This window comes from Empidonax traillii, unplaced genomic scaffold, assembly GCF_003031625.1.
Source record: "Empidonax traillii isolate 1590-97213 ecotype Southwest subspecies unplaced genomic scaffold, ASM303162v1 scaffold124:size1682992, whole genome shotgun sequence".
Lineage (NCBI taxonomy): Eukaryota > Metazoa > Chordata > Aves > Passeriformes > Tyrannidae > Empidonax > Empidonax traillii.
Genome location: NW_020955317.1, coordinates 123847 through 148874, shown reverse-complemented (window position 1 = coordinate 148874; position 25028 = coordinate 123847). Strand labels below are relative to the sequence as shown.

Sequence of the window (25028 nt, the reverse complement as noted above, 5' to 3'; positions counted from 1 at the left end):
CAGCTTCCTCCTTCATGAAGATGCTTTATCTGCTCATTCCTTTGAACATCAGAGCCACTAAGTCCTGTACTTCCTCCTCTCTTCGTCCTATTTTTTCCATCAGCAAACATTTTTATTGCAACAGAAGCACCAACCATGGACCCACCAAACCTCTGATTTACAACAGATCATATAATCTGTTTGGTAGCTGGTACTTCCCATCCACTTTTCCTACCTTGAGCCTGCTGAAGGGTTTGACTGACATGCTGGCCTATCCATAAGAGACTTTATAACCACGTTTTCAAAGGATCTCCAGGTGCCTTTGGCTGTCTGAAGTTTGGCCATGAGCAAAGGGCACTCAGAGCCCTGACTGCTCCTGTGGTTCTCTGGCTCTGAGGATCTCACCTGCAAGGAAGAGAGACCCAAGAAGTTGAATATTAGACAGTTTTTAAGCACACCTTGCACACACTGCCCTGATTGAGGTCCCCTTCCTTTCTGACAGATCCAGATTTAGCCCACCCAAGGCAGACATGGGACATGGAAAGATACATCTTATTTTTTAAGCTGAGGGAGGGCAAGGGAAACACAGCCAGGAGCTAAGTGAAAGTAGAGGACAAGAACGTGGGGAAATTTTCAAGCTGCACATCATGCAGGTGAAGGGCAAGACTGAGGCAGAACCAAAGCTGCTTAACCAGACCTTTGAGGCCATCTGAGGTGAGCCAGAATCAGCAGAGATTTCATTACTCACAAATCCCTCCAGATGTCTTAAATAATTCATAGCAGGCACTGGGACATAAAGACCAGGAGTCCCATTAGGAGGCACATCGTATTGTTTTTGTTCATTAGGGTGAGTCACACAAAACACATTATTACATAAAGCAGGATGTCTCATTAATTACATCAGCCTGGGGGCTCTAATGTACCAGTGCCTGGGAGGGCTCTGGGAGACTCAGTCCTTGTCCTGGTTGTTCCAGGGAGTGTTTCCCTGCAGAAAGTCACCCCTCACTCCTCCCAGGCTGTAACCCTGGCTGTGACTCTGCCCGTGGGTGCTGGGCATTCCTCCAGCAATGTCACCTCTCCCATGAACTGCCCCCCTGAGGACATGACTCTCCTCGTGCTCACCCCACACAAGCTGGGCACAGCTCCAGCTGGGCACCCAGCTGTGACACCAACCAGGGAAAACCCATCCCTGAGCTGAGCTCCCGCTGCCGCCGTCAACTCCGGGAATACAACGGAGGCTGAGGGAGGAGTGTTTGTCACTGTGGCATTTGGAATAACACTGTGGCTTTTGGAGCAAGGGAAACTGAGCATTTCAACAGCAGCTGCCAGTGTTTGCCCACACAGGCAGGTGGGAGCTGTGCCTGCCAGCTGGAGGGGAGACCCTGGGACCCCGCATTTCCACACTGTTAGCCTGCAAACACTCACCAAGGCCAGCCCTGTTTGCATGGATGATGGTGAAAAGGGGTGCTACATCCTCTTCAATCCTGCCACCTGCAGCTACCCAAATGAGGGGAGCTGAATTTCATGAAGAAAAACACACTGCAGTGCATAGGGAGAGTGTCCAGGTTCTTAGGGCCTAAGTCACTTCTGCAGAGACAAGAGAGACACCTCCCTGGGGAGGTCCCAGCAGCAGCTGGGAGCTGTAGGCTGGCAACCCACCCCATCTGTGCAGCCTCTGCCCACTTTTGTAGCTCAGAAGTGCAGCTCCTTCCTACCTTTTCAAGAAAAAATTGCTGTTATGGGAGACATACACCACTTCACAGAGACAGGCTTCCAAAATCTACACCACCCTGTGGAAGCCCACTGCAACCTCAGGGACTAAATAAACTCCCCAGTTCCCTGCTGCCTCCTTTCCACTGTCCTGCAGTTTTCCAGGTAGGACTGTGTCCAGTGATGGATCCCTGCAGGGATGTGAGACAGAGATGTGAATGGGAATGAGGTTTCACTGTTTGGCACAGAAGAGGATCCTATAAGTAATTTAGGGGACCACCAAAGTCTGCACTAACATAACCTTTTCAGAAAAGCATTCACTCCAGACTAGGTTATATCCAGACTCCACTCCTGCACATTACCAAAATATTGCTGCCAGGATGCAGTCTGGGTTGCCTGCACAGGATCTCTATAATTTACAGGTGGAGAGGAGAGAAAAGGTCAGGGAAATCCTCGTGTATTTTGCTCTCTAACAGCCAGTCCTTGTGAGTGTATCAAAATGCAGCAGCAGTGACAGGGACAGATGATCTAGAACTCTCTGCATTATTAATATAGAGTGAAAGATGAGGCAGCTTTTGTGGAAAGTATCTGTTTGCATGCTCTAACTTTAACACACTGCTACTCATGATGCTGCATTAAAACACAGCTAACCTTTTAAGATGTCTCACACTGAACAAAAGGGAAAATATTCGCTGAGCTCAAACACTCCAAAATGTTCCAGGCTTGGAAATAGGACTGCAAAGATCAGGAGGAAAAGCAGGAAAGTGGGGAGAGAAAATGCAATGGGGAATGCAATAGAAATGAAGTAGAGGGAGAAATTCAGAGAGGAGAAGTAGAGGCTGGAGAGAGTTCAAGGTGTCCCTGGTATCCACCAGCTCCAAGGAATTCAGCCTCTCCTATGGGACACCCAGATCATGACAGAGCAATGCAGCACCACATCTCACAGTGTTGGAAACTGCTTCCTTACTCCTTGTTGAGCCTCCAGCTCTTTAAGGCACCATCCCCTTGTGCATGCCTTGCCTAAGACAAGCAGTTCACCCCAGCACTCCAAATCCCAGATTCTTATCCTATCACTGCATGAAACAAACTGCATCCACAGCTCCAGTCTGGCTTCTTGGAGAGGCTTCCTCCCTCATCTTAGGCTAAGCTTTGTGACAACTAGCAAAAAAAAAAGCAGGAAAATTCATCTTTACAGCAGCAGGGGAGCAGGTAGAAAGGATGGGGTGGTGCAAGGACCATGGAGACATTCCCCTCCATGAACCCTGAATGGTCACACTGTGCCTGCTCATCTAAAGAAAGCGTGAGCCTGGCAGAGCCAGGCCTTTAAGCCCTGTAGTAACCAAATCCCAGAAGTTCTTTATCCTAAGCTCTTTAACATGGAGTGACTGAGCAGCACGTGTAGGAACCAGCCTTAATGCTTGCAGACAGCCAGGAGTCAGGGAGACATGGGTTTCTTCCCGTTATGTTAAGCTTAAATAGAATTATATGGTCTTTAGTTTACCTTGCCATGCAGGCACATTAGGCATGGATTTCTCTAAAGCCAGAACATCACAAGCTACCCAAACAACCCTGTCATTGCAATTTCACAATTTCCCTCTTTTGTGTATCTCTGAGCTCTGACTGCAGGAAAAATCCTCCCCTCAGCCCACTGCCATCTGGAGCAAGGTTCAGACTCAGTCACAAGCCTGGTGGGAAAGGATATTTCTGGAGAATGGTGGGAAGGTTAACGATGAGTATGCTTAGAGCTGGTGATCTCTTTCTGCATCTCTTTCTGACACTCCAGTCTCCACTGCACAGTCTGGAACCAAGAAATGGAAGTAACTGGGAAGACAACAGGAGTTCTGAGCTCTGACAGGATCTGGGAAATGCAGAACTTCAGTCAGCAAGGCAGGAAGAGTCTCCCTGAAATATTTCAATCTGAAATTATCCTGATTCATCCAGGAGACTGGAGCTGGTCCTAGATTCGTGCAGAGCCTCAGCAGGACATTCTCAGCAGCTGCAGGGACTTTGCAACTCCCACGTCTGAGCCAGCCCAGCCCTTGAGGGAACAGAGGCGAAGGGTGTTCGAATGGGTTAACTCTAGTTACGTTAATCTTCTCAGGCAACATCAAAACTTTAACTATTGAGTTAAAAACAGACATCAGAGGATGCCTTGTCACAGAAACAGCTGGTACCCATGGCTCTGTTAAGATGAGGTAACATACCATCTTTCAAAGCACCCTCTGGCTGCAAGGCTGGATCACTCCACACTGCCTTCACCAATACATGACACCTCCTTGAACGGCTTCAGCTCCCTGACAACCTTGCTCAGCCATTTCAGTGCTCTTGCTCTTTCTGCCCTGGCCCTGCCTTATGAGGCAATGCTCCTCCACACTCCACAAGGCAGAGACCAGGAAGGAGGAAAGGAGGAGGGGTGCTAATGCCATCACCAGTAGGTGTTACAAGCCCATGTCAGACAGGCTGTTCGTTTCTGCTGGGCTTAGCTGGAGGTGTTTGGAAGCTTTTATACGGCTTGACATCCACCCCTCAAATAATCAAAGCTGCATCCCCAAAAAGGCCAGAGACGGGCTTGTTATGCTCTGATGCTATTTCCAGCGTTGTCCAGCAGACACCACAGGGAAGAAGAACAGCTGCAGCTCAGGCAGTTTTATGAGCTGTTACTGTCCTGGCTGTTGCAGGCAGTGCCTGTCAGGTCTGAGCGAGCTGGACGCCGATAATCGGGCAAAGCTGCTGTTTGTTACCCCCTTGCGGTCTTTTGACTTTTCATCTTGATTAAAGACCATGCTGAACGATGGAATTAGCAAGGCAGGGATCCTAATCCATTCGCTGCTCCTGAAATCCAGTTGCCTGCCCACGTGCTCGTCCTCGGGGCTACCTATTAGGGGCACCAGCTGCCAGCCTGGATGCCAGGGCCAGGAGCTATTAGTGCACAGACCATTAGCTTTAAAAGGCATTTGGAACTTCTGAACACATTAGGTTTGTGTGATTGACATACACTACAGCCATATGTGGCTCGCTGTCCTTTCTGTCAGCCCTTTTTTCTCCAAAAATGTGTTGGCTCACTGGAGTGATCTTGGTGGAGCATCTCATGAAAACATCTTACCGAGAGCATCCAGGTCCTGCATTAGTTAAGTAGTTGTTACCTGCTTTAAACAACTTCCTTGGCATCTCTTCTCTGAGATGGGAATGGCAGTTGAGTTGTATGAAAGGTTGGTCTCTATTTTTAGCCCTGTCATTTGCCCAGTTAATGGTTCCAGGGAAGTCATTTTCCTTCTTTATGCTTCAGCGACCCCATCTGTAAGATGGTAATGATGAGCCTGTACCATAGGGTTTTGAGATCTACGCTTGTAAAAAAATATAATAAAACTCAGAATTATCATGGTTGCCTAAAGCAAGGGTGGAGAGGAAGCCCCAGGGGCCTTTGCAGCAGTACCTGCATGGTTGTTTCTTGTGAATCCTGTTCTGCCATGGCACCAGACCTGGATCCCCTCTGCAGACCTTGGCAGTCGCTGCTCCATGCCTGGCACAGGGGCAGATCTCTGGGGGCTGCTGTTGTCCCTGGATTTCCAGCAGTGGTGGTACCAGAGCCTTAGCTCTCCAAAACAAGTTAAATGCCAGGTTGTCTTACCAGCCTGTCTGAGGCCAGTGCAATATGGCTGAAGGGAGATCTTCCCATTTCTTTCCCAGCTTTCTGTTTAAAGCAGGGCCATTGTGGAATTTGGAGCTCAAATACAAGATTTCTTTAAAAATCTGTAAAAGGGACATTATAATATGAAGTTCTGATGACATTTCCTGGACTTCCTGCTTTATATAGCTCGTGAATACCAGCAGAACTCTTTTAAAAATACTTTAACATTATGCCCCTTAACTGGATTCTTGACATGCAAACACTGAATCAGTGTCATTCTAAGCTGTTTTTTTTATCTTGGGTCTGGCAGATTTTTCAGGCTCAGGACAGTTCTTTTGTCATTTGAAATAACTCTCCCCTCAGCAAGACACACATCCTTCAACTTACCCAGATGGTCTCCTCCTCCAAGCTAGAATAATGTATTTAAATTTATCCAATGGATTTCATGACTCAGATTTCCCATAACTGGATGGTTTCTAACCGTCCTCTGCTCCACCTGTTCAGACATCACAGCAGCCCTCTGCCTGGCTCCCAACCCTCAGTGGTTCATCAGTGGGGTGTGATTGCCTTCAGGGGGAGGGTTTTAGCTGGTTCAGTCAGTCATACAGCAGTTCAAGAGAAGCTTCACATTCACACACAACCCATGGTCCACAGCTTGGTCCATGGCAGATCTGGAGAGAGAACATGGCTTTTAGAATCTGCTTCAAAGTTTTGCTTCTTCTGGAGAGGGAAGGTACGTCCTGAAAACAGTCATGATGATCTTTTGATCAAACAGATGGAAAACTACACTTTTATTCCACCCCAAATCTCTATCCCCTGAATGTTTCTCACCAAACTACAGATCCAATCCAACAGAAAGCTCATTCAGCAACCACAAACACAGAGACCTCACTGTCTCCACAAACAGATCATTTTCTGCTTCGGACTACAGAAGGTAAATGCAAATCCTCGCATAGAGATGTTTAATCATCTGCCTGGATTGCATCAAGACAACGGGCAGTGATTTTAAATACCATATAAGGGATCAAGGCACATCTCTTTACTGCTGTTCACTGAGCATCCTCCACAACACAGGTCCTTTTGAAAACGCCACCAGTGCCTCCCAACTCACAGGACTCCTACTGGAGCAAAGGTATTTTTGGAGAAAAGCACCCCCAAGTCTTACTGACATTCAGAAAATCCTTTGAAACTTCTGACAGGAATGTGTGGTGGCTCATCATGGCCTGGAGCTGCTCAAAGTCAGGTGCAGAGAAAACAGGTGAGGGAGGATGAAATGAGATGAACAACAGGAGAAGGGGTGGGAGGAACAAAGGCAAGAGGCTGGATACTTGTTTGGTTGAGCTGTTAGATTGGTTTTAAATGTAAGTTGGAGTTTGAGAAGGCAAAAGTGAACTAAACTATAGGATATTGTCTTGCCACCTTCTTCCACAGGCTGTTTCCAGATGCCATAGAACTCATAAGCCATTTGAAACCCTTCCTCTGCCCCAGCCCAGACCCCCCAGGACACTGAATGCACAAAAACCAGGCAAGGACCTGCTTCCAGAGGTAGGATGCACCCAGGAAAGACCTTGAAGATACCATGAAACAATGGGAAACATTCCTGAAGCCCGCTAAGGCACTCCAGGAGGATGAGTTGCTGCACAACGGCCTCAGTGGCAAAAGAAAACAAAACCAATACCGGATAAATAGGGTTTTATGTGCTAAAAACAAATGTTCTCTCCCCTGTTGCTTCAGCAGCCTAAGGAGAAGCCATGCAGCACTGTCAAAATGCCTGAGGAGCATTTAAGGCTTTCAGCATCAAGGTGTCATTTCCCATAACAGCCCATCAGTGGGGCAAGGCTTACACACAAACCTTCACAGCCAGAACATACATTTTTGGGCATCTTGCTGTCTCCAACACAGCTCCCCTGGCTGCTGGCACAGGCTCCACACTGTTCCCTGGGCACACAAGGAGTGACTGGGATCATCTCAGCTGTTGCAAATAAAACAAGTCCTCCCACATCACCATCAGAGCTCCCCTCACCAGGGCCAGGCTGTCACAGGCACTGAAATCCTGCCTCCCACCCACCAAAGGGATCAGGGTGAGCCCACACCACCCTAGGAATGACCTAGCTGAGGGTGCTGTGAGCAGCTGGAGCTGCTGCAGCAACACCAGGGGGCCTGCAGGAAGGGAACTTCCTTCCAGGCATCTTATTTTAAGGTATGAGGAATATTTGGGGATCAAACACATAGCATGTTAATGATCTCTCTCTCATCTGTCATGGCAATACAAGGCCCCTCCATCCTCTGACCTTAGAAAAACACTAATTTCTGCGATTGCCAAATGCCCATCCATCCTCCAGGACGTTCAGAGATGCAGCTTTGCTCCTTCCACCATCAGGCACCTGCTGAACCTGCTCAGGCCACATCTATTAAAAACCTGGGCTCTGCAGCCAAGAGGACAGTGAGAGATGGATGGTGCTGGAGAGCAGCCACTGCCGAGGAGAGAGGCAGGACCAGCCTGCCATGGACACAGACAGACTAATGAAACCTGCAGGACTGGCATGCAATTACCGAGTTTGCCAAACTTATCATGGAGAAGCGGGACATTTCCAGAGTTGTGTCTGTAGCCTCAGGGACAGAGCTGTCATCTGGACTGCGGTTGCCTTTCTGAGGTCAGAGGGTGGAGAGGCATGGTGTTGTCATGGCTGAGAGACTGCCAGTATGGTGGTCCTTTAATTCCAAAATATTCTTCAGATCTTCAAATAAGATGCCAGGAAGGAAATTTCCACTGCCCTGAGGGCAGACTCTGCAGGGTTCAGGATTGTGCATCTTCACAAGACACTGAGTTTGTTCAGACTGGAGTAGCAGAGTGATGGATGTGACCAGAACACACAGTTCTTCATTAAATTGTGATGAGTTAATGAGTTACTGGGGCCTTTCCTGCAGATCAGCCTGTAAATGCTATTTGGACAGGCAAGGATGTGCTTTCAAAGTTCTTGCATTTAATTTTTTTTTAATTTTTTTTTTTTTTTGTATGTGGGACTTGTGATCAGAGTTTTATTTTCACAAACAGTTTCCACAGCTTTCAAATTCTTCCATATCTATCATCCCTAATTTCCACTCATACCATGAAGACTCAGCATATGCATTAACTGAAATTTTCATGAATATCAAGAATTCAGGAACTTCTTGGGGGAAAAAAAAAAAAACTAAAACGACAAAACCAAACAAGCAAGAAGTCAACTTTAGAGAAAGATTTTTAAAAAAGTAAAACAGAAGACAAAAGGAAAAAAAAAAATCCAGGCGGCAAGGATTAACCTGCTTTCATCCAGACTTCCCCCAAATAGTAGCCTTCAAAAGTCAAACACAGAGCACTATTTCATGTTCTCCCCTGTAACCTTTAGAGTTCAAAATGCTCATCTGTTCATCCACGTCCCCTCGCAGTGGCGTTTGCAAATGACACAAACATTTGCCTGCGATCTGTGCTCTCCCTAATGCAGCCCCAGCCTGTGCCTGCCCTGGAACAATTTTCTCTGGAGCAAGTTCAAGCACAATTTGCTCATGCTGGTATCTATCTGTCATCAGATGTGTCAGCCTAATCGCCCTCGGCTCAGGTGGGGAGGAAGGAGACAAAAGGTCACCTTCTACATTCGGTCTGTTCTCCAGGAGGCAGGAGAGAGCAGGAGGAAAACCAAATTTTCACCTACCTGACAGGAATGGAATGCTTTCTTCCCTTTGCCTTTGCATTTCAGTGCAGCTCAGTGCCTCTGGTAGCAGCTGGATGTGCTTGGGACAGGTGGAAATGAACCAGATCCATGGGAATGCCGGGACAGTGGGTGCTGCCAAATGGTAGCCCTGAAAGATGTGATGCCTTTCCTTAGAGGAAGGATCTCTCACCAGCCTTTGGGGGCTGACTCCCCCAGGCTGTGCTGGACACTCAGACCAGGTCTGGTTCATGGAATGGTTTGGGTCGGAAGGGGTCTTGAAGATCATCCAGTCCCACCCCCTGCCATGGGCAGGGACACCTTCCACCAGCCCAGGTTGCTCCCAGCCCCATCCAACCTGGCCTTGGACACTTCCAGGGATGGGGCAGCCACAGCTTCTCTGGGCAACCTGTGCCAGGGCCTCCCCACCCTCACAGGGAAGAATTTCTTCCCAATATTCAACCCAACCCTACTCTCTGTCAGCTTGAAGCCATTCCCACTTGTCTGTCACTCCATGCCACTCACAGAAGTCCCTCGCCAGCTCTCTTGGAGTTCCTTCAGGTACCAAAGGTCACCCCAGAGCCTTCTCTTCTCCAGGCTGAACAATCCAAATTCTCTCAGCCTTTCCTCACAGGAGAGCTGTTCCCTGTGACCCTGGCACACCACAGGCTGGTATGGCTTCCATGGAATGTGCCAACAGGAGACACTCACTGGGATGAGGAGGGACATCAGAGCCCAAGCTTTAACCTGCATTAGGCACTTAGCTCAGGTAGGGGCACCTCCAGCACCTCAACAATCAGGAACCCAAGCATTCCAAAACAGCAACTCAGAGCACATCAACTGGTGGCTTAAGCAGATCCTACTGGTCCCAGTAGGCAATGGAATGTCTGGATGTTGCTGAATCCAGGAGGACGCTGGTCCTGCTGGTTGCTGGAGAGCACCAGCCTGACTCAGGGGTCCCTGTCAGGCTGACACAAAGCAGGGCAGGAGAAAGCCATGGTGCAAGGCATCTCCTGGAAGGTGAAGCTCAAGTTACCCAGATCCACTTGCTGGGGAGAAGTTTGGACTGGAAAGCACAGCAGAGGGAAACAGATTGTGTGGTGTGGTGTGTGCACTGCCCACACAAGAGACAACATCTGTCCCATCCAACACTCCCAAGATTGGCTTGGAATGGAGAGGCAGAAAAGTGGCTGGAGCAGGGAGAGAAGCAAGAGCATCCATCTTCATTGAAAAAGAATCTTATTCTTACAGCAGACAGAGCCACAAGGATATTTTTTTATCCTTGAGGTTTATTTTCCCAGCGTTTCTTTATCTGACACCGGTCAAGAGGGATCCTGGGAAAAAAAAATACAAATGATACTTTTAGTGTTTTATAAATGGAGATGTATGATCTCAGTGACTCAGGGAGACCAGAAGACTATGGGATGGCAAGGAATAGAGAAGAGCTTGGAGATTTATTTCCCATTTGAGTGCAGCAGATGGGGAGGAAGGGGCACACACAAAGCCAAATGATTTGATGGGGAACCAGAGCCAAAATGTAGAAAGGGCAAAAATCAAATCAAAACAGGCTGAAAGTTTTCCAGTGAAATGTTTTTCTCCCCCCAAGAAAAGTGGTATTTTCTATAAAAGCATATGTTCAGGGACACCCCCAGATTTAATGAAACTGTTATTATATTTTAGTTTGCACTGAGTAACCAATCCCAAAACACCCAAACCACCAGAAAAAGAAGTTTGGTTGCAGTAGACTTATTTCCATTGAAAACAGGGGTGGAAGAAAAGGCTTATGTGTAATTCTGAAAACAAAGGCTTATGTGCAATTCTCCCACCAATAAAATCTAATTTCCCAGCCATTTTTAAGGCTGAAATCAAAAAGAAGAGTTAAGGAAAAACATTTTCAAGGAAAGCAAGCTAGATGCTACAATACAAATGTAGAAGGTTTTACCAACCTGGCTGCTGTTGTTACCTGTCAATCTCCCAGAGCTGCCATGTGAAGGATAACCATGTCCAGGAGCCTGCTGCTTACAGCAGGGATAGGCTTATACACCCCAATAAAATGCTTTTTTTCCCCCCTTGACCATCTCTCTTCATCTAGTAATAGGTTTTATCTCTCTCTACAAACCTTGTGCTAATGTAACACTTCACCCTCACTGGCAACACACATCCAGAATAACCAGGGGAGAGAGGACTGGGACGTTCAGAGCCCGTGCACCAGGGTGCCAGGAATGCATCTCATCTGGGTCAGAAAAAGGGACCCATTGTTGCATCCCTCTCCCCTTTGAGGTTTAATCTGCTGTGCCTCAGACCAAGTATCCCATCCTCCCTCACGGCCTCCCTCACTTCTTGCATCACTGGTGCTTCCTCTTGCCCTGTTTGATGTTTTCAGAGACACTAAAATAGGAAAATACAGACAAACACCTACACAGTACAAACTTAGCAACATGAATTGGAGAAGAGAGGGGTTTTTTCACATGTTGGCTGTTCCAGCACAGGCAACAATTGGTGCAAACAGAACATTCTGCAGGATGTGTCATGTGCGGAGACCCAGCACAGATTTCAGCAGCAGCAGTGGCTGTGAGGAAGCTGGTTTGTAACAACCAGCACAGAGTAATGAAGCAATGAAAACACTAAACTATATTACTCTGCAGCCAAACTAAATGTCTTTTGGTCCTTCATGCATGAGCCTTCTAAGTGTAAACTTTTCACAGTGAGAGAAAGGAAATCACCCTTAGACTTCAGCAAGAATGATTCAGATAGCCCCAGGCAGCAAAGATCTGAGCTGATAAAGAACAACAGTTTTTGACTGCCTTTGGGAAAGTATTTGCTGATCTTTGTTCATGTGCAACATTGTTTTAAGCTACAAAAGACACAGAGGTTAATGGCAGGTCGCTGGGAAGATGTTATTGTGTGGCTTCTTTTCATCATGCTTCCTCCCCCTTTCCAGAGGTATAGGGCCAAATGGGAGATGGACTGGCAGTGGAAGCCTCATCCCCACTCCCTAAGCAGAGGTCAGCCCACCCCTGGGTCTGAGCTCTGGCAGTAGAACCTCCATTATTCTGAGAATGAAACACGGTGTTGCCATTGTAAAGGCTGTTCCAGTGCAGTTTTCAAAAGCAGATGTGCACAGGAATTAAAGCCAAACATCAGTCAGCTCCATGTGACTAACTCAGGAACCCAGCACATGTTGGAAATAAGGTAAAGAAAGAGCAGGGGAACAAATACCTTGAGATTCCATTATCCAAGTATCTCAGCACTTCCCATCTCTGAAATAAACCCTTCTGATGGGCAGAGTATCTTGGAGGAGTCCCTGGCTGCTCTGGGCCTGACAGCAGCAAATATTTCCTATTCAAAATGAAAAAAGTGCATGGAGAAGATAGTGAAAACAGGGGAAAAAAACTAGAAAAAACCCCAGAAAAGTAACTGAAGAACCATAGGGTGAAATCCTGGACTTTCTAAGTCAGTGTCAAAACACTCCCACTGGTTTCCATGTCTTATATAACTTCTTCTTTCATTAGTAAAACATCCTGACAAGTACAGAAAAATTTATCATGCAGGATTTTGCTCACACTGTCCATCATTCCTTCTGCAGTGGCACCACCATGGTAAGAGATCAGCTAAGGTCCCCCATCCCACCAGCAGCACTGCTCTGATGTGCCAGTGACTACAGCCCTTTGACCTCCACTGGCTTTAAGATAAGGAATGGGGCCTTTTCCTCTCCTGGCTAGGCAGGATTTCTGGCATTTATTTCAGAATGAGGAGCATAAAAACTGCCACACAAACATAATGGTTTTATATGAATACTTCTTACCAAATTGATGAGATGGCGTGGAGGGAACGACGTCTCTCTGCTCTGCACATGAGGCTGTGCCTGTGCTCCCCTCTGACACAGCCTCCACAGGGACCAAGCCTCAGCCCCACCATCACCCAGCAGTCCCAGGGCAGGATGAGATCAGCTGACATCCTGCTCATGGGCTCCCCAGAGCTTCCTCCCAGCCCTGTAAATCAGCCATCCCAAGCAGAGCTTGGTCAGAAGGTGCCTCGTCCTTTCCAAGACTCACAGCCCTGCCCTCCTCTTCCAAAGCCATTTATTTGGAAAGGGCAAAGAGAGGTCCCAGCAAAGCCATGACTAATGCCTACCTAATCCCCACAGGAGGGGCAGAGCAGCTCCCAAGGAAACAGGCCCTTGTGCTTTCCTGACCCAGGCTGTGACAGTTTAAGAGAGAGCTCGCTTTTATCAGTAAAAATAAATGCTTTCCTCATCAGAGATTAGAGAGGGCAGCTCTCCCTCTGTGTTACATCTGCAGGGCCAGCAGGGCCAGGGCACTGTCAAGGCTCTCAAGACCTGTCACAGTGCACCAAGGGATTAACCCAGGGCAGTCCAGAGGAAAAAATTACTGTGACTTTTGTCCTAACATTCCGAGGTGTTAAATGCTGAAGTAATTGGCCAGTTTTCTTTGTCACAGCCAAGCAAAACTCACCTTCGCTTTCTCTGAGTAGTTGTTTCCTACTTTGGGTTTGATCATCAGAACCTGTTTAGTCCTTACTGGAACGTCCATCACATTCAGAGGTGTGAAATAGTCCCCAAATTCTATACACACTTTCAGTGGAAGCTGCTCTTCACTTGAGCTTAGAAAGAAGGTTCTGAGAGAAGCAAACAAACAATAAAAATGGCATTGCTTAAAAAATAAATAAATAGTGAACAGGAACTCTTTGCAGTATAAAACAATCAGGCTCAGTGAAGCTCAGGAAATATCTATTAAAATGAAGACTACTTGAAACTATTGATTCTTTTCCTCTTCAAATGTGTATGTTTTAATTAAGTATTTTTAGTGTTTTATACTTCCTACATCACCAGCTCATTTGTAAGTTCCAATATCTTTACGGACTTTTTAAGCTACATTTGTTCTTCTACTGACAATTAATACTTCATTCAATTAATATTTTTACATTTACCAAAGAGCTATAAAAATCTTTTATCTTTGCAAAAACAATATATTCTTTTCATCATCTCCAGTGTTGTGCTGCAGGCAATGTTTTGTAGGTGTACTTGAAAGTTGGGAAACAATTACACAGAGCTGGAGCTGTCAATGCTCTTCCTCTGCTCAGAGGAAATTCCAGCACTCAGTGGAGGGATTTTGCACAGAAATAGCTGCAGATGCTGCAGTTGCTGTTGTTTATTTTGCCCATATGAACCTAAATAAGCTCTTTTTATAGAAATATAAAATCCCCTTTTCCATCCCTTCACCCTGCCCAGTGTGCAGGAGCACTAAAGGACCTGCCTCCAGCACCTACTCCTATGGGGGGAACTTCCCCCACCTTGGAGGAGCTGATGTGAGAGGCAGCACCCACTGAAGGGCTCCTGTGAAAAAAGGATGTGGAACATCATTCTGATGTGAACATCATTCTTCCCATCCAGGCTTTCCCTCCTGCAAGGGTTGATTTCAAGGAGTTCTGCACGCTCGAGGGTGTGAGTGGAGTGTCTCTGTAGCAGAACTTTGCAAAGCAGAACTGCAAAAGGAATTCGTGTCAGCCAGGAACAGAATTACCTGAGAGCAAGGAGTGCACAATAAATGGCCCGTGGCTCTCTCTACAAAAAAAGGGAAGTTCATAGGGTAAAATATCACAAGGAAGGAAACTATTTTAACCATATTTTAAAGCATATTTTAAAGAAAATGGGTTTTAGTTTAGCAGAAGTAGTTTGACCGAGGAGTACTTTTCTGGCAGGGAGAGAACATAGTATCCAACTTTGCTTTCATGATGCTGTGCCAACACAGCCCATTATGCAAGAGAAGACTTTCAAATTCTTATTTCAGAAAATAGGTCAGACTGAGCTCAAATGCTTTCTTGTTGAAACGCAGCTTAATGTGGATTTGAGTAACTATCATGGCTCAGTGCCAGTCAGCAACTTCAGAGACGTTGCTGAGAAACGTCCTTCAACCTTCCTTTGCTTCAATCTTCCTTGTTCGGGGAAGGAAGGGTAAAGCAACAAGGCTGAGATGTCTCCATAGAGGAGAAAATCACAGGCTCTTGCTGTGGAATTGCTGCAGCCAGCAACTCAAGCTATCCATGCCAGGCAACCTGTCTGTTGGTTTTGCTGCTGGGCTACTCACCTTAAAGAAAGCAGAGAAGGGCTGGTCTGCAGGTGGGGCAAACAGAGAGGTGAAGCCCTTTCTGCTGCAGAGATGGAGGTGTCACATCAAAAGTTCATTTCAAGCACAGGATTGGCTGGAGGGGGACGTGGTGGTAAAATCTATTATCGATTCTAATTTCATGGCTAAATCTCTGTAAGAACAAGGACAACAATTTTGAAAAGCATCGCCGGGGAAGCGTTTCATTATTTTGTTGCATTTTTTTTTCTTAAGGCTTAAAATTTGACATATTCAATCGATTCTACTACTCCTTTTACATTGTGGATTAGTTAATTGCAGAAGCAAAAATGGGTGCCTGATTTATTATGTATAGAGCTTTGGAAAACTACAAAAAGCAGAAGCACAGACAAGTCATCCAGCTCCTCACTGATGGCCTTCAGCAACAGTGAAATGAGACTGACTGTAGTAAAAATGCAAATAAAAAAAGAGTAACATATGAATTCAGGCCTCTGTCTTCATTACAGAATCAATAGGAAATGCATTAATTCAGGCAGCCAAAAGTTGAAAGCAAGCCAAAGAAAAAAGGAGAACAAACACCAGTCTATCACATCTGTAGCTCTGGCTGCAAGGAAATGTTGCCAAATTACTAACCACATATATGACAATTTATACCTCCCATCACCCCAGGTGCCTCTCTCAACAATTCAGAGAACAAGTCTACACCAAAAAAAAAAAAAGGGGCTGTTTAATCTGGGGACAGGAGGAGTCTCTCTTGAAGTCTCTTCCATGATGAGAACGTAAAATTGCCAAACCCCATCGAGCTGGACTTGCAGAAAATTTAAACTGGATTTCCAGAGCAGTCCAGAAATCCTCGCCATTTCTTCCCAGATGTTTCTCCTGCTGCCACAATGCCTGTCCTGCTGCAAGGAGGGCTCATGCTCAGTGCCAGCACCTGCTCTGAGGGCTTTTCAGTCACGCTGAGGAGCAAAACTGATCAGCAGCTGCCTGGGAAATCCTCGAGGGTGAGATTCAGATACCCAATCTATTCCAGATAAAATGTAAGAACTTGATAAATTCAACAGTGATACCAGCTGCTTTTGAGGAATCCATTACACAGCCATCAGCTCATGACAACTCTTGGCTTTTAAAGACTGAACCAGTGACACAGAGGAGAGATCTACATGCAGCTACCAAAGAGCCCCTTGGAGCTGAGGCATCCCTGATAAAGTAGTGAGCCTGTGCAAACCAAATTTAGGGCTGAGAAAAAATGGAGCTCAAACATGTGCAAAGCTTTCACTCACTGCCTGGGTACGGCTACGAATCAAATTTCTGCACTGCTCTTTGCCAATTAATACCTCCAGATAAAGCACACCAGGGAGTGACTTCCAACAGCAAAGATTTTGTGTGCTCTGCTGCCCTGATAGACATCGTAGCACTTTACTACTGTTTTACATGTCCAAATATTTGCCTGGATAAATAGATCTAGAATAGTTTGAATAAGCTGCACTTTATCTTAGGAAGCTGGATGAGTCACATCGAAATGAAATATTCTGGGAAAAGGTCTACAGCACAATTACAGACGGGGAAATGGAAGGAGAAATTGCCACTAAACAATGTATCGAGTCCAGACTGTGTGAAATGTGAGTAGCCTGCAGATTCAAAGAAAATTTGCCAAAGAGGCGTTTCCCCAAATCCAATATTTATGAAAATATATTTATGAAAAATTGTTTCATAAAACATTCAATTGGATAAACACCTTTTTAAAACATAAAATAGATACCTTTTTTTTATATATATATATACTTTTTTTAAAGTGAAACTCACAGAGAATTAAGCTCACCACGAGCATAACTCCTCGAGATGGTTGCTCACATAGCTGGACTAACTGGACTATGTTAGGACTAGGCACTGTCCTAACACAACCTGTGAGCTCAAAAGGTACTAACCAGTGGGAAAGTCTTGCCAACCTAGAGTTAGAACTAGTTAGACTAGTTAGAACTAGTCCTGGGGTCTCCAAAACTCCAGGGAGTCATTGTGAAAGCTGTCTGCTGGGCTGGACTGCCATGGTGCTACAGCTCCTGAGCCCCTGCAGGAAGGTGGCCTTAGGTCTGGACCCAGAACATCACATTTAAGGAAAAGAAATGGAGAGGCTTGAGTAGAAACCTGCCTGACATTCTGGGAACACCCCTAGAAACATGGCACAGATACTTGAAAACACCATTTTTCACTCTAATTCTGCTTATACCACGAGGAGGCAAAACACCCCAATAGCACACACGCCGTAAGAAAAGGCTTCCAGTCTAATTTTGTGTCTCTCAGAATACAGTGAGAAACCTCACATGCTTCAGAGATCCAAGTGGAGGTTTAGCAGGTTATGTAGATTGATTGCAGGCAGAGAATGAAGGAAGCAAAGAGTGATATTCCCACCATTAAATATAGGCTGGAGTCTTAATAAGGCACAAAAAGAGGGAAATGGGAACCTTTGAAATTGAAGTTATTATGTGCTGCATCAATTGCCAGAAATTAAGCATCAATATAATTCTCTTGCTTTTATTCCCCTCCCCTTCAGCAACAACCACTCCCCTCAGTCTCTTTCTGCACGTGCAACTCCTCATGTCCCACATATTTGGAACCGTTCTCTCTTTAGACAGCAGACCATCACCCACCAAAATGCTCCAAACCCAACAACTTCACCGTGGATCCAGCATCCTCTCTCTGGATTTAGCTCCCCAGGACTTCCCCATGCCTGTCCCACAGGCTGGACCATAAACCAAGATCCTATTCCTATAACTGCTTTCCTACCAGCAGTAAATCTGCTGCTAGAAGGATCTGCTGAGGCATTTGTGCTTCCTCAGCCTTGTCTTTCACTCTGTACACAGGATATAGTAAATAAGTCAATTAAGACTTTAGCACTTCCTCTTCTCCCTCATTTCTTCTATTTAAAAGTAAGAAACAGTCCAAGGTTGGCCAACTGGAAACTTGCAGAGTGGCAACTTCCATTGCCTTCCTTCTTCCAGGAACACAAAGGAATAAGCCCAAACCCTCTTTCCTCCTGTTCTTCAGCCTCTGGCTCTGCGTGACACGTGTACTGTGCAGCCAACCTGCATTCTTTTACATGCACTCATCAAACAGGAGATCATTTCAGCCCTTGGCTGGTTCCTTCTGTGTGGGGACCCCAAGCCCACGCTGTTGGTGCTGCTCTGTCCCACCTGCAGTTTAAACCCCACCAAGGGCATGAGGATTTTATGAGCAATTTTATGACCCTTCAGCAACACTGGTCCTGTTTGGCAGCCCCTGTGTCATTCCCAGACAACCAGGCAGCCTCTCAGGAGTGCTGGTGACTGCACAAAAGGGCGTGTTCAGGTATTACAGAATATGAACTGGAACTGCAACTGGATGAAGGTTTGCCAGAGAAAAGGAGGTAGAAACCTGTCCTGTGGGGCTGTTAGCACCCAGAAGCACCTTAGAACTAGAAATAGATACTATAAAGATGTCTTACAGCCCACATTAAAGTACACTGTGCTCTCCTCAGCCACAGGTAATGACCCCAAATCCCCCCTGCAGCCACAGGGAACTTTGCTCCTCTTACCCATGTGAATGGTTGATGTTCTCCAGACCCTATGGGAACTGCACCCAAAATCAGAGCATGGCAAAGGTTCAATCACATCAGTAGCAACAAGTATGAAAGCGGTGTTATATGAAGGTAAGAACCTGTGGAGAGAGAATTAAAAACCCAAAACTAACAACAAAAAAACCACAAACCACAAAACTAGAGCAACACATGACCAAGGTGAAAATCAGAAAGCTGCAAGGCAATTATGGGTGACTTTCTTGGCAATCAGAACTTGCAAATCAAGTCCACCTCCTGCCCTGGTGGCTGATTGCCAGGAACAAGTTAATTAACCAGCACTAACAAATGCAGGTCTAGACTTTAACTAGATGGTTCCACCTCCCCTTGGCAGCTCCCCCGACTGACCTATAATTACCCATGGGCCAAATTCACCCTTGGGGAAAGCCTCTTTTCCCTTAGCTTGCACCAGGAATTAATTTAGTATGCCCTGGTATTTTCCCCATAACTTAAAGAAACTAATAAATTTTTTTTTTTTTTTATTTTAACCTTCCCTCAACATCACTGACCTTTCCCATCTTACTCCAGCCACCTTCACTCCACAGGCTTGCAGCCAGCTCCTTTTCTTTCAGCTGATATTTGTAAGCATTTGTTTTATTTTACATGTTGCTCACTGAACTTTTTCCAGTTCATGTGTCTTATTCTAAAACTACAATTCACGAAATAGCCTAATTCTCCAAATGGTGCTGAACTGAGTGGAATAATTACCTTACTTGTTTTAGGTCTCTGTTGGAGTCCAGAATTACACACTTGGAAAATTATGATTGTTTTATCCTCTTCTTTTTTTTTTTCTTCTTTCAGTTTCACAAGATGTGTGAAAGACAGGTTTTTATAAAGGACATAAACCCAGCCATAACTATAATTACCACAGACAGAAAAGAATTCAGAGAAAAGATGATTTTATGATTAAGGCATTGGAGTAGAAACTCCAAAATTTAGATTCTTTTTGTGGCCCTGCCAAAACCTCTCTCTATAACCTTTGCTGAGTTAATCCCTCTGTGCCTCAAATAAAATACTCTGGTACTTCCCTGTTTTACAATAGCTGCTCCTTAAACACATTCATTCCCATTTGTGAGCTGTTCAAACACACCAATAATCAGAGAACCACAATGACTGGGTTGGTTAAAATCATCTGGCTGTATTTAATCATCTCTTGTCAGAAGTGTGTGCATCTTTAATCACCAGCACATGGGATATGGCAGCGTTGCTGCTGAGAAATAAGCATTGTACTAAAACAAAATAAAATAAAGACAAGGCAAAAATTCCACATTCCCAGCAAAAAATACTTTGCAGATCAGGGCAGCAATTGCATAAATGAAGCTTAGCATCTCCCCATTCCAGTTCCCCCAAAACAGGGACAGGGAAAAAGAAACCTTATCAAAGCATCAATTCACATTCCACTGGAGATGTGTGAAGTCAAGAGACAGCAGCTCCCAGACTTCCATTTTGATATCAAGGAAAAGTACAAAAAGAAATGCTACTAAAGGCACACACGCAGCTTTAAAAACAACCTTACAAGGAGGATGCCAGAAGAGCCAGGGGTATCAGTCACCTCTGTTCCCAGGACATGATGAGGACACTGAACTTTCAGAGTGAATTCCATTTAAAAACTGTGGGATTGAGCAACAGCTGAAATGAGAAGGGAAGAAAAGCCAAGGCTACAGCAGCACAGCAAGGGAGGGTCACTGTGGGAATGTGTGAGGGCAGCTGCCTTCACCTGGCACCTCAGTGCCTTGGTGGCAGCTTTGGGCATGGGCTAAGGCAGATCCAGAAGGTCTTTCATCTCCTGCCGCTGCCACTCCAAGCCCTGTTGGTGTCCCATACTTGTACAGAAACTGCTGCCACATCCTCCCACCCCTTTTCCTGGGGGAAAAGGCAAACTCATGGGTGTCTCTCCTTCTTCTCTCTCCCTCCCTGAGCACCAAAAGGCTCAGGAGGCTGCTGTGTCAACCGATCCCCCCCTTCCCTTTTCATTGCTTTAATAAATTAAGCCAAGCAACAATAGAGATGAGAGAAAGCAGGACAATGTGGTAAATGTAGCAGAAAGAAATTTGAATTGTAATGAGGAGAGCTAATCAGGAAAAGAATGGACTATAGAAAAAAGCACTAATGAGTTTCTAAATAAATTCAAAAGGTTAATATTGTTCTATCTAACAAATACGAGAAGAATCCCAATGTGAAATTAAAGGCCTCACTCCAGTGCCCTTGCAGCCATATGTTAAATCTGTAACACCCACTCTATTTACCTCCCTGTCCACCACAGCTTCCTGATACCTCCCATGGATGGCTCCTGGAAATGGGATCTCTTCAGGTCAGCCACGTCTCTCCATCTCTTTTGTGTCTGTGCTTCCAATATTTGAGCCAAAGTCAATAAGTCACAGACTCTCTTTGACCTACAGAGTTTGAACCAAGATTTTTTTTGACTTTTTTATGTTGGCAGTGGCAAATCAGTAATCAAAATACAGTTTTCAAACCAAGGAGGATGTGTGTGTGTTTGTGAAGTGCTGGACAACACAGTTTTCCAGCACATTTGTATTTTCTTTTATCATCTCATGCATTGACAGGGTGGATAAAAAGCCAACAGGTTAACTGATGAAAGAGTAAGAGAAAATTAAAGTTTATTTAAAACAAACAAACAGCCGGAGGGTTCATTGTTTGTTTGTTTTAATTTATATTATGCCAGTACTTAAAAATATAAAGTTAAGATTTTCTGTATATCATCAAAAATTAAAATATTCAGAGAGTCCTTTATGCATTCTATTACAAAACATGGTAAAAATTTTTTTCAGCCAAAGTATAATATTTTTTTAGGTGAGGAAAGCACTACCTTTCAAGAATAAAAGAAAAATCCAATTCCCAGCAAAGTAATAGACTCACAGGCTTTTTATAAGAACAGAGGATCTGCTCTACAATTTTTTTACTTGAAGTAAGGAAATGGTGCCATTATAATATTTTACACTGAATACAAAAAAACAGAATGACATCACACTTTGGGGAGAAGTCTGAGAGTATTTGTGTACGTGGCTGTCCATCTGTCTTCTGAACTGCAAACAAAATCTAGTGGGGAGAGACGAGGGCGGCTGCACGTTTATCTCCCCCTGGTCCAAGGCTGGCAGGAGATGAGTTAGGTGCAGTCCCAGGGCTGTGTAACCTCATTATGATCCAGCTTTACCCACAGCAATAAATCTCCTTTGGCCCCGTCCTGCGGGCACAGTCAGGCGGTGACGCGCGGGCACAGCCGGGCTCTGGGATGAGTCAGAGCCCTCAGAGCCAGCCCAGCACAGAGTGCCTGTGCCCCTCTGCCCTGCCCCACGCTCACAGCACACCCACACCCCCACAGGGCAGAGCTGCAGCCTCTCACGCTTCGCCATCCCTCACTCCCATCACAGAAAATGGCAAAGGCTGGGATGGGCACCTTCTCCCTTTCAGGCGTGTGAATTATTCCAGAGTTGGAGCAACACTGCCGTGCCAAGACTGACCATCTTATGCATTATTCACAGGAACCTTGCAAAATGTTGCTCAGCTGCTCACCTGCCATGAATAATTTTGTTTGACAGGCAGGTTAAATACTTTAGCTTCCTAATCCTCCTCCTCCTCCTCGCAAGGAAGGAGGGCCTTGTGGACTGCACTGAGAGGCATCACAGCGAGGATGTTTAATAGAGGCTCTGGTGCAGTTCCACCCTGGTAGGCAAAGACTGAGTAAACCCTTGTACTCAAGAGATGGGAGTGGGAAATGCACAGAGATTGGACAAGAAATGTAAACTCTAGGTGAATAACCCTTTGAATGCCAGGGGAAGACCAGCACTGACCCCCATGTCAATTATGGAGAGCTCACCAGAGCTCCTCCGTGTTTCCAGCCCAACCCATGAGGGAAATGAGATGGAAAGCAGTGGAGCAGCTTGTGCTCCTGAGCCCAAGGTAGATGTCTCTGGCTGACTGTTTCTGGCACTGCTCTCTCTGTAAAGGCTTGAATGCAACAATTTTTCTGAGACAAAAGGCACTGCTCTGAAATTGCTAACTGTGAATAAACAAGACAGTTGCATAGCTCATCATAACCCTAATGATCCTCTCTAAATCATGCAGGCCCTTCACCCAGATCTATTGGCCACATTAGCAGACTGCTGAGTGCAGGAAATATGGAGAGGATCATTTTTAAAGGGTTTTGCATACCACGCTCTTTGGGAACCCTTTGAGATGGAGTCTAAAGCAGATGGTGAAATGGGAAAATTATTCACATTAATTCTTTAGCAGCCTAAAATAAATTTAGAGAATAATGAAATAATGAAAGCCCCATCCAGTCACGTTTTTCTTTTGCAGCAGTCATCAAAGCCCTGGCAGGGAGAACCCAACGCTGCTGCATTCCACACACAAAGCTGCTGCTTGTTAATTGGTTCAAAGACACAGGAAGAGTAATATCCTGTAAAAAAAAATATCAGGTCACCCCCTTTCATTAGCTATTGTTCAATGGCCTGATGAAAGAACAAACAAGCTGAAACAGCAAATAAACTTCAGAGTGCTGAATGCTCAAACCCTTTCAATCCTGCTTCATACACGTTTTCTGCAGAACAGCATCATCTGCTTTGAGCTTCTCATCCACTCTCCCAACCCTTACAGAGAGACAACATTACTAGTCCCCCACGTTACAGGCAGGGAAACAGAGGCACTGCTTTTATCCATGGGGGAAACAGCAAAGTCAGGGCTACAGCCTACCTAGTCCATCCCTGAGACTGGGTTTTCCTGCTCATTTTGCAGGAGGATCAGCTCCTTGGGTGACCTGGTGTATCGAACCACCAAAGTCTCTTGAGCTAAACACGATGCCCCTGCCACAGCAACACCAGGACTTGCAGCCTGTGATGTTTTCCTTCACCCAGATAATCCAGGGGATGTGAGGAACATGCCAAAGGGGAGCCTCACTCCCACAGCAGCAGGTTATACAGAACTTCACTTACCTTCTTAAACGCAAGAAGCAAATAAAGAACATCACAGAGTTCACAGACATTTCTGTGTGAGAGCAGCACAAGGCTCTGTGAAACTGCTGAAAGCAAATGAGGGCGAATGTGAATGTTTCATCCTTAAAAATGCTGAAGTTCAATTCTAAAATCACTAGTCAGAATCACCCAATATCAAGACATAATATTTGCTAAGTGGAACTCTCTAGCTCAGTTTTCACTCCTGACACTTTACTGCCCTGTTGCTTTCTGGCTATTTTATTCCCTATTAGTTTTTGGCACGATGAGTAAAACCTACCAAGGCTTACAAGCACTTGTAGCTGTAACCTGCACTTCTCTAAGTGCCTGTCCATGGTGCTGACACTGTTTTAATTTTGTTCTCTTCTCTCTTAACGCACTAAGGTGTGCAGAATGAGCTGAGCTCGCACAGCGAGAGCTGCTTCATTACTCTTTTCCCATCAGGTTAGTGCTGGGATAAGCATCCAGCTGTTTCAGTGAATAAACATATCACCTGGACAGACTGCCCTGCCTCATTTCCCAGAGTCCAACAACTGTGAGACAGAAGTTACCACACTCCAGCTCTGCCCACTGCCTGGATGGATTCCCTCTGCAGCCCAGGTTTAGGGATGAGAGCCACCGGCAGCACCCTGAGCTTGGGGTAGGCTCTGAGAGCTGCTCCCACCTGTCTGACCCCTCCCAGGGCTCAGAGAGGAGTCAGTGACTGTGGCTTGGGAAGGTGCTACACATCAGCTGAGCTCTGGGGACTGCACTTCTGCTCTTAGTCCATGGTTGGTGACAGCAGATGTGCATTTACTGCTGCCACACACGGCTCTGCTCCCTCTGATCCTGAGGTCCCAACCCCTTGTGTGTACTTCAAACACCACTGCTTCCCCAGCTCCAGCAACGAGCTCAGAAAATCCTTCTTCCCACTTTCCTGCCCTGCTTCCCAAAATGAGGAATCCTACCAGAGGGGAGGAGATGGGAGGAAACTTTCCCTGCATTCTTGTCTCTTCCCAGCATCAGATGAAAGCCCTGAGCCCTGGAAAAAAAAAAAAAAAAAGTACAGCTTGGTAAAGGTCATGATCTGAATGCAGATTATTCATGGACATGAATTTATCTGCTGAATTATTCCAAACACATAATTCAGCTGGCTGTACTGAGCACATATAGGATGTGCCTCTGCAGCTACTCTAAATACAAAGCAGGGTATTAAATAAGGACAGTCACTTGCTTGGAAGCGTAATATTTTATTTGCCACAAATATGCTAATTCTTTAATTTTCAGTCTCTGTGCTAGCTAGAAATACAACCTGAGCAAGATAAGTTTTCTTGTAGCTGATTACTAGGTAGCACATCACAATTG

General features: G+C 45.6%; 1 protein-coding gene across 2 annotated transcripts in view; it reads right to left on the bottom strand.

Moving 5' to 3' along the window:
- Nucleotides 1-24699, bottom strand: part of LOC114057280 — a 33825-nt gene extending 9126 nt beyond the window's left edge. Inside the window, exons 1-4 of one of the 2 annotated variants that reach the window (XM_027883346.1) lie at nt 24632-24699; nt 23667-23752; nt 13479-13641; nt 215-384 (exon numbers count right to left, since the gene is read on the bottom strand). In XM_027883346.1, coding sequence (XP_027739147.1) covers nt 215-384; nt 13479-13641; nt 23667-23752; nt 24632-24667 — 455 coding nt within the window. In that variant the 5' untranslated portion in view covers nt 24668-24699. Of the gene's footprint in view, nt 1-214; nt 385-1694; nt 2054-13478; nt 13642-23666; nt 23753-24631 lie in introns of those variants that run through there. The other variant, XR_003571172.1, reaches the window with a different exon arrangement.
- Nucleotides 24700-25028: the final 329 nt, after the last annotated feature.